Consider the following 14,274-nt stretch of genomic DNA (forward strand, 5'->3'; position numbering starts at 1 on the left):
TTTTTCCCCCGCTTGAGTACCAATCGTGTCCGTCTTTAATTAATCCAGCTACATCCTGCCCCCACCATCCCGGCCCAAATACAACGACATCACTGCGCAACGCAAGCAGAACCAACAGGTGTACTCCACCGCAGCTCCGTCCCAGCCAAGCCCAACGACTCCGGCGCCAGTGACTCCATCCGTCAACCAGACTCCAACGCAGGCACCCAACACTGGACGCATCATCGAACGACCCGTTCAAAACCAGAACAACCTCAGTCAGAACCAGCAGCAGCAGCAGCAGCAATTAGTTCCTAGCTTAGCCGTCCAGTACGTGCCCAACCAGGGCCTGAAGTACTACGCCGTGGTGCCGGTCGTCCAGAACGGACTGGGAGGAGGAGCACCGGCACCGGGCAAGAGCGCTTACCTTAAGACGAACGATGCCCAGCTGGGCAAGGAGTACGAGCGGTACCCGGAGAAACCCAACGGAAGGTACAACGCCAAGCTGAAGAAGTACAAGGCGTACGAAAAGGTGAAATATGTGCCGTACTACGTGGTAAGTAAACGAGCCACTGCATTTTGACTAAAAATACCAAACTTGATGGAAATTTCGTAACTAGCGGGTGGGAGGGATAGCTATCAGTGACGGTGGCGTTTCTCTGCGAAGTTAGTAGTTGTTTCATGTTTGTATTTAAGTCTGGTATAAATTTTGAAACCAGATTGAACTACTACTAAGTTAACAGCATCTCCCAGAGAATTGCCCTACCAAGTACTAGAAGACAGGTTTTATGCAAATTTGTACCGTTTGCTGATTACCAGGTTCGTCGTCGCCTTCCGCTCTCTGCACTCGAGACTCGACTTAATAATGCTTGAAAACTAACCCCCTTCGTCTAGGTTCGTACCCGTAATCAATTCCGTCCGAGTTTAAGGCTATGCAGAAAATCTGCTGCTACAAAAGAGCAAAAGGTCTCTCGCAGGTTCCCTTATTATGCAAAAATGTGTGCGCGTTATGGAGAGTTTGAACATACAGAAGGGGTTATATCATAGAAATGCTGGCTGGGCTTTTACTTTTCTTTGCTCTTTTCTCCACCCGGCATTATTGGCTGCTGTACCAGAAGAGAGTCTATTTTTAAAAAGCGGTTATATGCGAGAACGGAGCAAATTTGAGACCATCTGTATAGGGGGAACAGGCTTATTTTGAGTATTTTAAAAACAATCTCAATTTTATCGATTCACATATCGTTATTTGGTATGATGTTAGATTTATAGTTCAATAATTTTATTTCTAATGTTTTAAAATGAATATTAAATGTAAAATACACCATTTTAAAATGCAATTGATTTTGCCGGTATCAAATCTAAATAATATTAAAAAAAACATCACTTTGATCTTACAAACTACTATCCCCTACTTACAACTTACTACTTTATCCAATGATGGAAATGGCCCCTATGTCGAACCTCACGGTAGCACGAGCCACCCAACCCTACACGTGTGCGATTATGTTGCAGCACCAAATATGATCGCAGGTGAAATGAAAGTAATCTGTTGTTTCCTTTTCTGCAGACTTCAGAGACATTCACTTCCAGCATCCGAACAATTGTTTGTTTTGTAACGTCGTAAACCCTCAACCGCTCATTTTTTTTTGTTGTATTTTTTTGTGTAAATTTTGTTTCTTTGAAAATTTAACTTCTGTTGATTAATGTTATTTCTTGTAATTAATAAATTTTTGTATTTATAAATCTTTTGTTTGTATTGCATTTTTCATATTTTTCTACTTTTTTCTTATTTTAGGCTTATTTAAAACATTTTTGCTTTAAACATAATCATTATGCTTTAAAGTTGTAACGAATAGCGTTGAAACATAAATGAAAATATGACAGCAAATGCAATATACGTATTCGACTTACTGTATAGGGGCAGTTAGTTAAAACACGATCAAGGCTAACTCTTCAAAATTTCATAATTAATTTATGCAAAATATAACAATCCACCAAACTTATAATTTTTCTTTTCAATTTCAAATTCAAAAAAAATGACAACACCTCCTCGAGGGCAGAATTTATTCCTTTTCCACTAATTCATGCAACGCGCTAGGGTGTAAAATCGTTGCAATTATCAGCAATTTATGGGGTTTCCTCCCTCGATCAACACAATCTCACAAAGCTAAAAAAAAATGCCACAGGCAATTATGTTTATTTTACGCCGTTTCTACTCATGGCTTTTGCATCGAACTCATAAAAAATAAACGAACGAGCTGGTCCAACAACGATTATCTGCTTCAATTCCTCAAACCTTTTATTTTTTTCAGATTAAATATTAAGTTTCTACAATATTTTTTTGAGGAAATGGCATTAAATCGTGTTTCATAAACCAAATATTTTTGAAATTTTATTTTGCTCTTGTAGAACTATATAAATCTAAACAAATCAAAGTCCATTGTCAAAACATAAATAAGTTCACCGTATCAACAAAAATGCTCGATCTCGAAGTGTTATCTACCCCAACTAATCGTAAGTCGTTAATCTCTTGCCGTGTTCTGTTCATTTTTTTTTCCTATTCTACCTGCCTACCCCCAGGCAAATCAAAGACTATAGACTTTTAATTATGTAATTTGTATCCGATCACAGTGTTGCAAACATGAGTTAAAAAAGCATCGTGAAATTTAATCTTATTCAGATGAAAATTTGATTTTTGAAAAATAACGTATTTGAGCAACTTTCTACAAAATCGGCTGATTTCGACCATTTTTATTTTTTTTATTTGGCTCAAACTTTGTGGGGGCTTTCTCTATGACCAAATAAGCTATTTTGCATCATTGGTTCACCCATACAAGACTCCATACAATTTTGGCTGCTGTCCATACAAATATGGTATGTAAATATTCAAATAGCTGTAACTTTTGAGTGAATTTTCTGATCAATTTGGTGTCTTCGGCAAAGTTGTAGATATTGTTGAGGACTATTTAGAAAAAAATAGGTATCGTCAGTGGGGGTGACATTGGGTCTGGGGGGTGAGATTGGGTCAAAGTGATTTTTTACGGATTTCACCATTTCTCAGATTCTTCTCAATTAAACTGAATTCTGTTAAAAGGGTTGTGTAGGGGACATCTTAAGATGGCTTCGCTGAAAAAATCTCGTTCCTAGAGCAAATCCTGTTATTTTGACAGCTGTCTAAAGTTGAGGTACGTTTTTGGCCAAAAATGACCTCTTGAAAAATCATTTTTCTAAAATTTTTGTTGGGGTTGCTCAAAAACTACCCAAATGTTTGAAAATCTCCACTTCAAACATTGTAGTATGTCAATACGATTCCCTCGAACAAGAAACACTGTTGGATGACTTGTTTTTACCATATCGTTGTATTTGAGCATCATTTTTGTTTTATTTGACCCAATGTCACCACCTCTAAGGGGTGAGATTGGGTCAATTTTCAAACTATTGGCATTTAAGGTAGTGTTCATCAAAATCCACCATATTTTGGGAAAATTTTAGTAAACTATCTAAGAACAAATCTACGTTGGAAGATTTTCGATGTTATTTAAATTGTTTTTGTTATTAAGTGATTACGAGAGGTGTATTGTTTTTTGACCCATAGTCACCCCCACTGACGGGACACGGAAAAAAATTGCAAATTTTTTTATCAACTTTTATTTCACTAAAACTCAATTTCCCAAAATAAGTATTTTTTGATTTTCGAAATTTTTTGATATGTTTAAGGAGACAAAAAACCGTAACTTTTGAGCCATAGAAAAACATGGGTAAAAAATTTGCCGCCGAGTTATGATTTTTTTAAAAAATTATGATTTTTGGAAAAAATCGAAATTTTATGCTAAAACAAATTTGACGTTATTTTTTAATGCAAAATTGAATTTGCAATCGAAAATTACTTTACATATTTTTTGATAAAGGGCTCCGTTTTCAAGGTATAGCCACCGAAAGTTTGATTTTAGCGAAATATTTGCAGTTTTCAATTTTTAAAAATAGTGACCATGAGTGACCGTTTCTAATTTTTTTTTTTTTGAAAAGTTCATAAAATTTGCTATAAAATTGTCTAAGAGACATTGAAGATTGGACCTCTGGTTGCTGAGATAAAGCCGCTTTAAGAAAAAGAAACACGGAAATTGAAGTTTTCTTAGTCTCACCAAAACAACCCACCATTTTCTAATGTCGATATCTCAGCAACTAATGGTCCGATTTTCAATGTTAAAAGATGAAACATTCGTGAAATTTTTCGATCTCTTCGAAAAAAAATATTTGGCATTTTTTAAATCAAGACTAACATTTTAAATGGGCGTAATATTCAATGTTTTGCCCTTTTAAAATGTTAGACCTGATTTAAAAAATTTCAAAGTATTTTTTTCGAAATGATCGAAAAATATCACGAATTTTTCATGTTTTAACATTGAAAATATACAATACCTACAACTTTGCCGAAGACACCAAATTGATCAGAAAATTCACTCAAAAGTTACAGCTGTTTGAATATTCACACACCATTTTTGTAGGGACAGCAGTCAAAATTGTATGGAGACTTGTATGGGTGAACCAATGATGCAAAATAGCTTATTTGGTCATAGGAAAGACCCCCACAAAGTTTGAGCCAAATCAAAAAAATACAAATAAAATCCATTTCCGGTTTTGGTAGAGAATTGCTCATTTGGATGATTCTCTGCCAACTCACACACGAAATCGGAAAAGTCAAACGCATTTAAAAATCACGAAAATAAAAGAATACGTAATTCAACAGTCCTTAACAATATCTGGGTAATTCTCTACCAACTCACACGAAATCTGGAAAACTTGCCCCGACCCCTCTTCGATTTGCGTGAAACTTTGTCCTAAGGGGTAACTTTTGTCCCTGATCACGAATCTGAGGTTTAAAAATTTTTGAAACATGTCAGTTTATGGGAAATTTAATTTACTTTTCGAATCTACATTGACCCAAAAGGGTAATTTTTTCATTTAGAACAAAAAATTTCATTTTAAAATTTCGTGTTTTTTCTAACTTTGCAGTGTTGTTTTTTTAGAGTGTAACAATGTTCTACAAAGTTGTAGAGCAGGCAATTATGAAAATTTAAATATATAGACATAAATGGTTTGCTTATAAACATACGAGTTATCGCGATTTTACGAAAAAAAAGTTTTGAAAAAGTTACTTTTTGCAATTCCGTCGTGAAACTACCCACTTTTCCTGTCATTCTTGAACGACGAAATAGCCTACTTTTCTGTACCAAAAATAACAGAATCGAATAGCAACACTTATCAAAATAAATGCTGAAAAGTTCTACTTTTCAGCACTCAAATGGGTGCTGAAAAGTTGAACTTTTCAGCACTTGTTTCGAAAAGTAACACTTTTCAATTTTTTTTTTGATTTAAACGATTTATTGACAAAATACATGAAAATTTTACTTAAAATTTCACTCAGTGTGTGTTTTTTGGAATCGCAAAAAATGTTGTATGGAACTCGTTGCAAAACTTGATTTTTTCAGCACTCTTCGTATTTATCCAACTCGGTGAACCTCGTTGGATAAATGTACGACTCGTGTTGAAAAAATCCTCTTTTTGCATCTTGTTGCATAAACTACTATTTTGCGTTTCTTTTTGTTTCGTTGTCCGCGTCTGTCGCGAGTGGCCATGAACGGCCATGATCCATGACGACCAACTTTTTCAAAACTTTTTTTCTTGAAATCGTGATAACTCGTGATGTTTACAAGCAACCCCCTTATGTCTTTATCTCAAAATTTTTGTCATTGTCTGCTCTACAACTTTGTAGAACATTGTTACACTCTAAAAAATAACCCTGCAAAGTTAGAAAAAACATGAAATTTTAAAACGAAAAATTTTGTTCTAAATGAAAAATGATCCTTCTGGGTCAATGTAGATTCGAAAAGAACATTAAACTTCCCATAAAATGAGATGTTCCAAAATTTTTTACAGAAAAATGAAATTTTTTACGGAAAATGGGAGAATTTTTAAAACTTTTTTAAGTGTTTTTTCGATGAAAAATACGTTTTTTCGGAATTCTGATTACGCCATCAAATCCGGCGTCTAATTTTACATAAAAGTCCCTTTGATACCAAATTTCTATCTCATCACCGTTTCAGGCTGCAAATTATTGAAAAACACCTCTTTTTTCGCATGTTCAAAAATGGAAGTGGTCGTACCGCCCCTCCGTCACGAGATATCAAAAAACGGACCTCGGATTCGTGATCAGGGACAAAAGTTACCCCTTAGGACAAAGTTTCACGCAAATCGAAGAGGGGTCGGGGCAACTGCTGTGTGGCAGAGAAGTGCCCATCTAACTTTGCCGAAGTCACCAAATTGATCAGAAAATTCACTCAACAGTTACAATATTAACATACCATTTTTGAATGGACTGCTGGCAAAATTGTATGGAGACTAGTATGGGTTATCCAATGACACAAAACAGTTTCTTTGTTCATAGGGAAAGCCCCCACAAAGTTTGAGCCTAATCAAAAAATACAAATAAATTTTTTGGTTTTGGTAGAGAATTGCTCATTTACCTTCTACAGGCTACAGGCTGCAATTTATTGATAAACATGTGATAAACATGTGAAAAATAGGTATTAAAAAGTGAAACAATTGAAATAACGTCGTTGTTGTGTTTGCGTGTCGCACGTGCATTGTGGGCCAAATTTAGTTGAGAAAGCCATTTTGTGTGGCTCACAATGTCACACCTTTTTACCTTCAAAGATCCCCAAAATTCGATTTCAATCCTAAGAAATTAAACACAAACTGAAAAAACTGTCACTCTCCATATGAAAAAGTTTTGATCGGATCGTGCTATCTTGACGTACCATGAAAATTGATGTAAATGCGACAACTGGATTAAGGAATTTCAGGTCAGAACGCGTTTGACACACGTGCATGCCTAACCATTCTGTAAACAAATTGAAATATAACTCTGGACTCCGGCAACCAAATTCAACCAGACTTCGGGTCATTTCGCAAAATGTTGCGTGCTCTATTTTTTGTTCATACAGGGTCAAACATTAAAACGCGATTTTTCGGAACGTCAAAAAGCGACGTGCCTCAAAATAGCACGATCACGTTGATATGATTTGACACTGCATCTTTTAATTGAGTAATATTTAAATTTTTTGAAGAACACTTAAAAAATATTTGTTTGACATCCATGAAAAACCTTGCCATAATAAAATATTCACAAAATTAAAATTAAACAATTGTTTAAAACGAAAATAGATAACTACAATTTGCTTATTCCACATCACAACCCCTGATAGCACGTCCGGAGGTGAAGACAATTTGCGAGAACTTCTCCGCGCACCACATCACACCGATGACAGTGACAGTGAAGGTCTCTCGCCGCGGCGTGATGCCTCGTCGTCGGTTGACACCCACAAGGCCGGCGGATGGCACATGTTGGGGCCGGCCGAGGAAATTGAGCATAATCTCTTCCTCATTGTTCTCGCCATGGTGGCCAGACAGGGCCAGTCAAGAGGGGCAAAGTGAGTTCTCTGGAAAATTTTCTGAATTTATTTTCAGAAAAGTGTATCACTTATATTTGTTTTGAAAAAAGAAACTGATAGCGCGTTGCAAAATTATTGCAGTTAGGAAATTTGAAACTAAATTGATTGTGTTGTTTCCATCCTACAGAGAAAACAATTCGCACAACTTGTTTCAGTATCTACGTGTCGTCAAGTACGACACGAGTGCGTGAGGTCCCCTGCCTCGTAAAAACTAATTGACCATAATTATTCTTCCGTTTGCTTGACAGACACTTGAAAAACAATTTCTTGCAAAGAATTGATTGACGAGTTTAACGTGGATGGAAGTATAATCAAAAACAAGACAGCAGTTGACATTGGGATGAAACGGGAAGAGAGGAATCAGACTTTATTACAGGGGTTTTAGTACAAAGTACTTTTAGTAATGCTGCTTAATGTTGGAGTAGCTCTCGCCATGGGGATGATGGGCATGACTAGGCTTAGTGATTTTTCACGCTCGAAAATTGAAAATTTCACGGGGACCTCTATTTCAAAACACTCAATTTCACGCAAATTTCGCGGAACGTGAAAAATGTTAAAATAACTCTGAAAATCATATTTTTAAATCAAGGAAACTACTTTTTATGCTTTATTATATATTATTCTTCAATAAACTAAAAAAATTCTTCACTAGATTTGAACGTGACACCACAAAATTCTCCTATTTTTTTAAAAAAGTTTCCACCTGGTTTATGGATGGGCTAGATATACATATATTTTGAAACAAAATGTAGGGCATACGTATTCTCATTTACTGAACTGCTTTTTTAATATTCGACTAATAAAGCTAAAAAAAATTCGCTGATTTGCTTCTGTTACATCATTTTACATTTTAATGAATTTCATATCAAAACAAGATTTGACAATCTTGTAAAACCAAAATGAGTAAAATAATTTGAACTCTCTGTGACTTTTAGCCCATTTTAACGGTTTTCAACACACTTTTCATAAACTAAATGTAAAATCAATAGACAAAAGTAATATGATTTGTATCGAAATCTAAATTTTTATTCATACAAAAAAAGTGTTTAGTTTTTTTTTATTTTCACGGGAATCATTCACCCAAATAATCAAATATCGTTAAAATTAAACAGGACTCAGAAAAAAAATCTGAAATGTTTTTAGAAGGTGAATTCAAAGACAAAAAATACTCTTAATTTTACCTTTCATATAAAATAGCATTAAAAATTGTATAACAGCGAATGAAAATATTACTAATTAGTTTCTAATAACACCTGAAAAATCTTAACAATTCTTCAAATGGTTCATATCAAACTTTTCAATTGAAAACTAATAAAATTACTTAAATAGTCTTTAGGCATGAAATATTTTTGTGTTGATCCACGAAATCGTCAAAAATCACTATTCCTATATTAGTGATTAAACCATGGTATTTTTTCGCTTAATTCTACAGTCGTTCTTAGGATTGTTTTTATTCCTATTTGAGTTTGATAAATTATTTTGAGAAAAATCGTTACAGTTTCACACAAACATAAAATTTCACGGGATTTCGCGGAAAAAGCCAAATTTCGCGGATTTCACGCTGTCCGCGAAATCGTGAAATTTCACTAACCCTAGGCATGACCCACTCGCTGCACATGGGGCTGGAATCCGGTCTTGTGGTCCGAGCTGTAGTCCACCACGCGGTGGGTTCCATCGGCCTCATCCACGGTGTACTGTCCCTTAACATGGTCTCCATCCCGGGACTCCCACTGGCTCTTGTGGTCATGGGTGTGCGAGTCCTTGACTCCGTACTCGTACTTGTAGCTAGGATGGCTGTTGTAGTCCTCGTAGGCCAGGACGGCGACGGCCAGACAGGCAACCAGGGCGATGATCTGTTATAAAACAAAGGTCAATCCCTCGTACCAAAACCACCTCCATCAAAACCTACCTTGAACATCTTGAATCTCCGGTAAATTTTCTTCGGTTTGTTTGGGGTGTGAGCTGCTCGTAGACTGATGTTGGTTTCAAATGGTCACAGAATTTTTATACTCCGAAAACTTGGAAGCCGTCGTCGAGTTTTGTCGTGCCGCCGTGGTTCGATTTCCACTCTCGTTTTCCATTTTCCACGGCAATGGCGACGGTCATGTGAATATGTGCTGCCGCCAGGTTTGGGTCTGGGTGGCCACATGACGGAAACCTTGGTTGCCGGTCTTACCTCGACGGCGGCGGCGGCGCACCAGACACATTGACCAATGAACCGTTTCGGCAAACCGCAATCAAATGGTTCTCGGAGAGTCCGGTGGTTACCAAGTGGCGCTGGTTGGGGGCATGTGTGTTGGTTGACGTTTTGTTTATGAAGAATTTTGTCAATCGATTTTTTTATGCAATAAATTCTCAAGCAGTTTTTCGGAAGTTCCAACTTCGGCTCGAACCAACATAAATAGTGATCGTTTCCCTTCTGGGTTCGATTGCTTAGTAAATGAAAGATTGTACTGGACATTATCAGAAAACCTTTAGGAAGACAGCCTGTTTTTAAATACCTGGACAGCCGTTTTTAAATACTTGGGCAAAAAGTAAGTTTGATCCACGAGAACAAAAATTACGAAAGTCCATACATTTTTGGCAGGTTGCTCAAACAAAACCATAACAACGTTTTTGCCTAGGTATTTAAAAACGTGGGTTTTATAGAAAACCTAGATGTATGGGTATCATAAGATCGGAAATTGTATGCCCTTTCCGATGCCAAATAAGTTGGCTTGTGAATTGTGGACCGGTTCGGATGCCGGCGGATTTTCCGACGACGTAATTCCGGGTTGGAACGAAATTCCAGCGAAAAATCTATTCTAGCGATACAAAGACCCCCAAAACGGTGTTATACTTACACCATTATGTTTATTTAGCAATTCTATGGTAATATTTTGACATTTAGTTAAACTGAAAGTTTGCAAAATTATGTTTAGATAAGTTTTATATAGAATTTCCAGAGTTATATAAACTTTAATACTAAGTAATTAGTGAACTTTATATTTAATCCAAATTATTTTTTTAATTAGTCAAAGATGCCTATTTGGAATTGGGAGACTGAATTTATGTTGATTTGTCAACAAATAACTTTATTTATGTAAATTTTTCAAAGGCATACAAACTTTTTTAGTACCTTTTTTTTATTTCAGTAATAGTATTAAAAACAAATAACTTTTTGGGAAAATCATCTTTTCATGAGTTTTTTATTGCAAAATGATCGGCATGAGTTTCTGAACAAAACGTAGTACTAGGTTTCTGTCAAACTTTAAATTGATTACATGTTTCATTACAAATGTTCATAGTGCCCAAGGGGTGTAATAGTAGTTTATGCAACAAGTTGCTGAAAGAGAATTTTTTCAGCACGAGTCGTAAATTTATCCAACGAGGTTCACCGAGTTGGATAAATACGAAGAGTGCTGAAAAAATCAAGTTTTGCAACGAGTTCCATACAACATTTTTTGCAATTTTAAAAAAACACACACTGAGTGAAATTTTTTGTCAAATTAACATGTATTTTGTCAATAAATCGTTTGAATCAAAAAAATGTTGAAAAGTGTTACTTTTCGAAACAAGTGCTGAAAAGTTCAACTTTTCAGCACCCATTTGAGTGCTGAAAAGTGTTACTTTTCAGCATTTTTTTATGTGTTGCTATTCGATTCTGTTATTTTTGGTACAGAAAAGTAGGCTATTTCGTCGTCCAAGAATGACAGGAAAAGTAAATAGTTTCACGACGGAATTGCAAAATAGTAGTTTATGCAACAAGTTGCAAAAAGTGAATTTTTTCAGCACGAGTCGTACATTTATCTAACGAGGTTCACCGAGTTGGATAAATACGTTGGATACGGTTGGATAAATGCTAAAAAAATCAAGTTTTGCAACGAGTTCCATACAACATTTTTTGCAATTCCAAAAAACACACACTAAGTGAAATTTTATGTCAAATTTTCATGTATGTTGTCAATAAATCGTTTAAATCAAAAAAATGTTGAAAAGTGTTACTTTTCGAAACAAGTGCTGAAAAGTTCAACTTTTCAGCACCCATTTCAGTGCTGAAAAGTAGAACTTTTCAGCATTTATTTTGAAAAGTGTTGCTATTCGATTCTGTTATTTTTGGTACAGAAAAGTAGGCTATTTCGTCGTTCAAGAATGACAGGAAAAGTAAATAGTTTCACGACGGAATTGCAAAAATACTTTTTTTACATGCTGTTAATACATTGTGTGCAATTTTCTCTTATCCATCACCAAAAATTGCCGTTTTCGAGGAAAATTGGACATGTTTATAAGGGTGATCACATTACCCCCAGGAAAGTTTGTGGAGTTAACCTTTGAATATTAAAACTAAAAATTAGTTTTTCATATAAAATTCAAATAAATGACCCATCCATGGATAAGGTTTTTGATATACAGGTGTGCTATCATTATTTTTTCCAACTAGTTACTCATGTAGTTTATGGGTGTGAAAACTCGTTAGTTCAAACTCTTGTCCAAATAACCCCCAAATTTCCTAATAAAGAAATATTTCAAAAAATAATAGGTGATTTTATTGCAATCATTTCAAAGTTGAATGAATGCAATACATTTTGCTATTTGCCAAAACACAAAAAAATACTTCCGGCTATATTTAAAAAAAATCCTATAGAATTGTTTGACTGTTGCTCAATGCGACTCTCTAAATAGGGCAAATTTCTTTGCTAGGGTTGTCTTTTTGACTGAATTGATCAGGGTTTATTTGTTTGTTACTTTTCTATATTTGAAATGCCTTAACTTTAAATTTCGAAATTTTGTAAAACAATTATAAAAACATTGAGTATACTACATAATTCAATGATTTAAAAGATTCATACTTTTCCAAGAAAGAAGCTACAAACGTGTAAACGACGTGTTCAAATATTTCCACGATTATTAAGTTTCGGATTGATAAATCAAGATTAAATTGTTCTTTTGAAACGATTGTAGCAATATTTTAACTGCAAGAATATTCAATCCAAAAATTAAAAAGTCCAATGTTAAAAAAGGGTCAGGAATAAAACGAAACAATCTATGACGCACGATCAAACAATAAAAACTAAAACAGTGTAAGATTTCAAAAATCCCCTTTTTTTATTTCAGTCGGTAGGTTGTGTTAGTCTGACTTTAGTAGTGTTGCTTAATGTTGGAGTAGCTCTCGCCATGAGGATGATGGGCATGACCCACTCGCTGGACATGGGGCTGGAATCCGGTCTTGTGGTCCGAGCTGTAGTCCACAACACGGTGGGTTCCATCGGCCTCATCCACGGTGTACTGTCCCTTAACGTGGTCACCCTCACGAGACTCCCACTGGCTCTTGTGGTCGTGGGTGTGCGATTCCTTGACTCCGTACTCGTACTTGTAGCTCGGGTGGCTGTGGAAGTCCTCGTAGGCCAGGACGGCGACGGCCAGACAGGCAACCAGGGCGATGACCTGTTGAAAACGTTATGAAGGTCAGAGGCTACACATATTTTTGGTTATGAGTAACTTACCTTGAACATTTTGGATCACTTGTTTTGGGATTGGTTTGTTCTGTAAGAATGACGTGAGTTGACTGATGTTGGTTGAAAATGGTTCTCAGTTTTTTATACCGTTAGCTTTCCGATTTTCCGACTCTGAGTTTGCTTTCCACTCTGTTCGTGTCTTGGACCTGTGCATGCTCTCAGGTGCATGGCAGTGGAATTGGTAGTTGGGCCAACAACTCTATTGAAAATTAATTAACTTATTGCCGTCAATAAACTAATCGTATGACAAGGTGACACCTTCACAGTTTGCTGCATGCATTTTGGTTCTCCAAAAAAGTGCATATGGGTAGTTAAGCAATTAGAAACCATGCAATGCATTTTGCATGCATGCAGTTTCACAGAACATGTCTGGTGAAGTCGAGAAATAAACAGTATAAAAACTAGATGATTTTTATGACAAGTATCAGTTCTCAAGTATCGATTCAACCAATCGTTTCAATCAATCTAACGATTCAAAATGTTCAAGGTAAGTTACTTAAATATCTTTAATTGTACAAACTCCAACCTCCAAATCAAATTCAACAGATCATCGCCCTGGTTGCCTGTCTGGCCGTCGCCGTCCTGGCCTACGAGGACTTCAACAGCCATCCGAGCTACAAGTACGAGTACGGAGTTAAGGACTCGCACACCCACGACCACAAGAGCCAGTGGGAGTCTCGTGAGGGTGACCACGTTAAGGGACAGTACACCGTGGATGAGGCCGATGGAACCCACCGCGTGGTGGACTACAGCTCGGACCACAAGACCGGATTCCAGCCCCATGTCCAGCGAGTGGGTCATGCCCATCATCCCCATGGCGAGAGCTACTCCAACATTAAGCAACACTACTGAGTGAATTACTTCAACTAAGGAATATGATGCATCAATATCGAATAAAATGTTGATCTTGATTATTATCTTCAAATTTTCTTTTTTTGTTTTTATATTACTTTTAATATTTAATGTTTTTTTGTGAATCTACTCAAAAGTATGATCATTTTTCCTGTAAATGAGAATTATTTTCTATCTATCAGCTGTTTTATTTTTTCAGCAGACCAAATGCCGAACTAAAGCAAATAAACCAAATTTTCACTTAAAAAATATTTCTTAAGTGTTTTTTGGAATTGCAAAAAATGTTGTATGCAATTCGCTTCGAAACTTATTTTTTTAGCACTTTCCGTTTTCTTCGTACTTAGAAAAATATCAATCTGCAAATTGTTGAATAATAAACCATTACTGGATGAAAATAGTTGAATAGTTATTTATGGGTCGTTCCAGGTCAACTTAGA

At 36.0% G+C, this 14,274-nt stretch overlaps 2 protein-coding genes across 2 annotated transcripts in view; one reads left to right on the forward strand and one right to left on the reverse strand.

Annotated features, from left to right (window-relative positions):
• The window catches only part of LOC120421624 (uncharacterized), a 97,357-nt gene that overhangs the window by 51,477 nt on the left and 31,606 nt on the right, over window positions 1-14,274 (forward strand). Inside the window, exon 3 of the mRNA XM_039584852.1 lies at window positions 49-535. Within this exon, the coding sequence (XP_039440786.1) occupies window positions 49-535 (487 nt within the window). The remainder of the gene's footprint in view (window positions 1-48; window positions 536-14,274) is intronic.
• LOC120421648 (cuticle protein 19-like) lies at window positions 6,118-10,161 on the reverse strand. Its single transcript, XM_039584881.2, has 3 exons — window positions 9,400-10,161; window positions 9,098-9,343; window positions 6,118-7,947 (listed from the first exon to the last, which is right to left on the reverse strand). Exons 1-3 carry the CDS (start codon window positions 9,406-9,408, stop codon window positions 7,888-7,890), a joined length of 315 nt encoding a protein of 104 aa, XP_039440815.1. The 5' UTR covers window positions 9,409-10,161; the 3' UTR covers window positions 6,118-7,887.

The sequence above is a fragment of the Culex pipiens genome, chromosome 3 (genome assembly GCF_016801865.2).
Source record: "Culex pipiens pallens isolate TS chromosome 3, TS_CPP_V2, whole genome shotgun sequence".
NCBI lineage: Eukaryota > Metazoa > Arthropoda > Insecta > Diptera > Culicidae > Culex > Culex pipiens.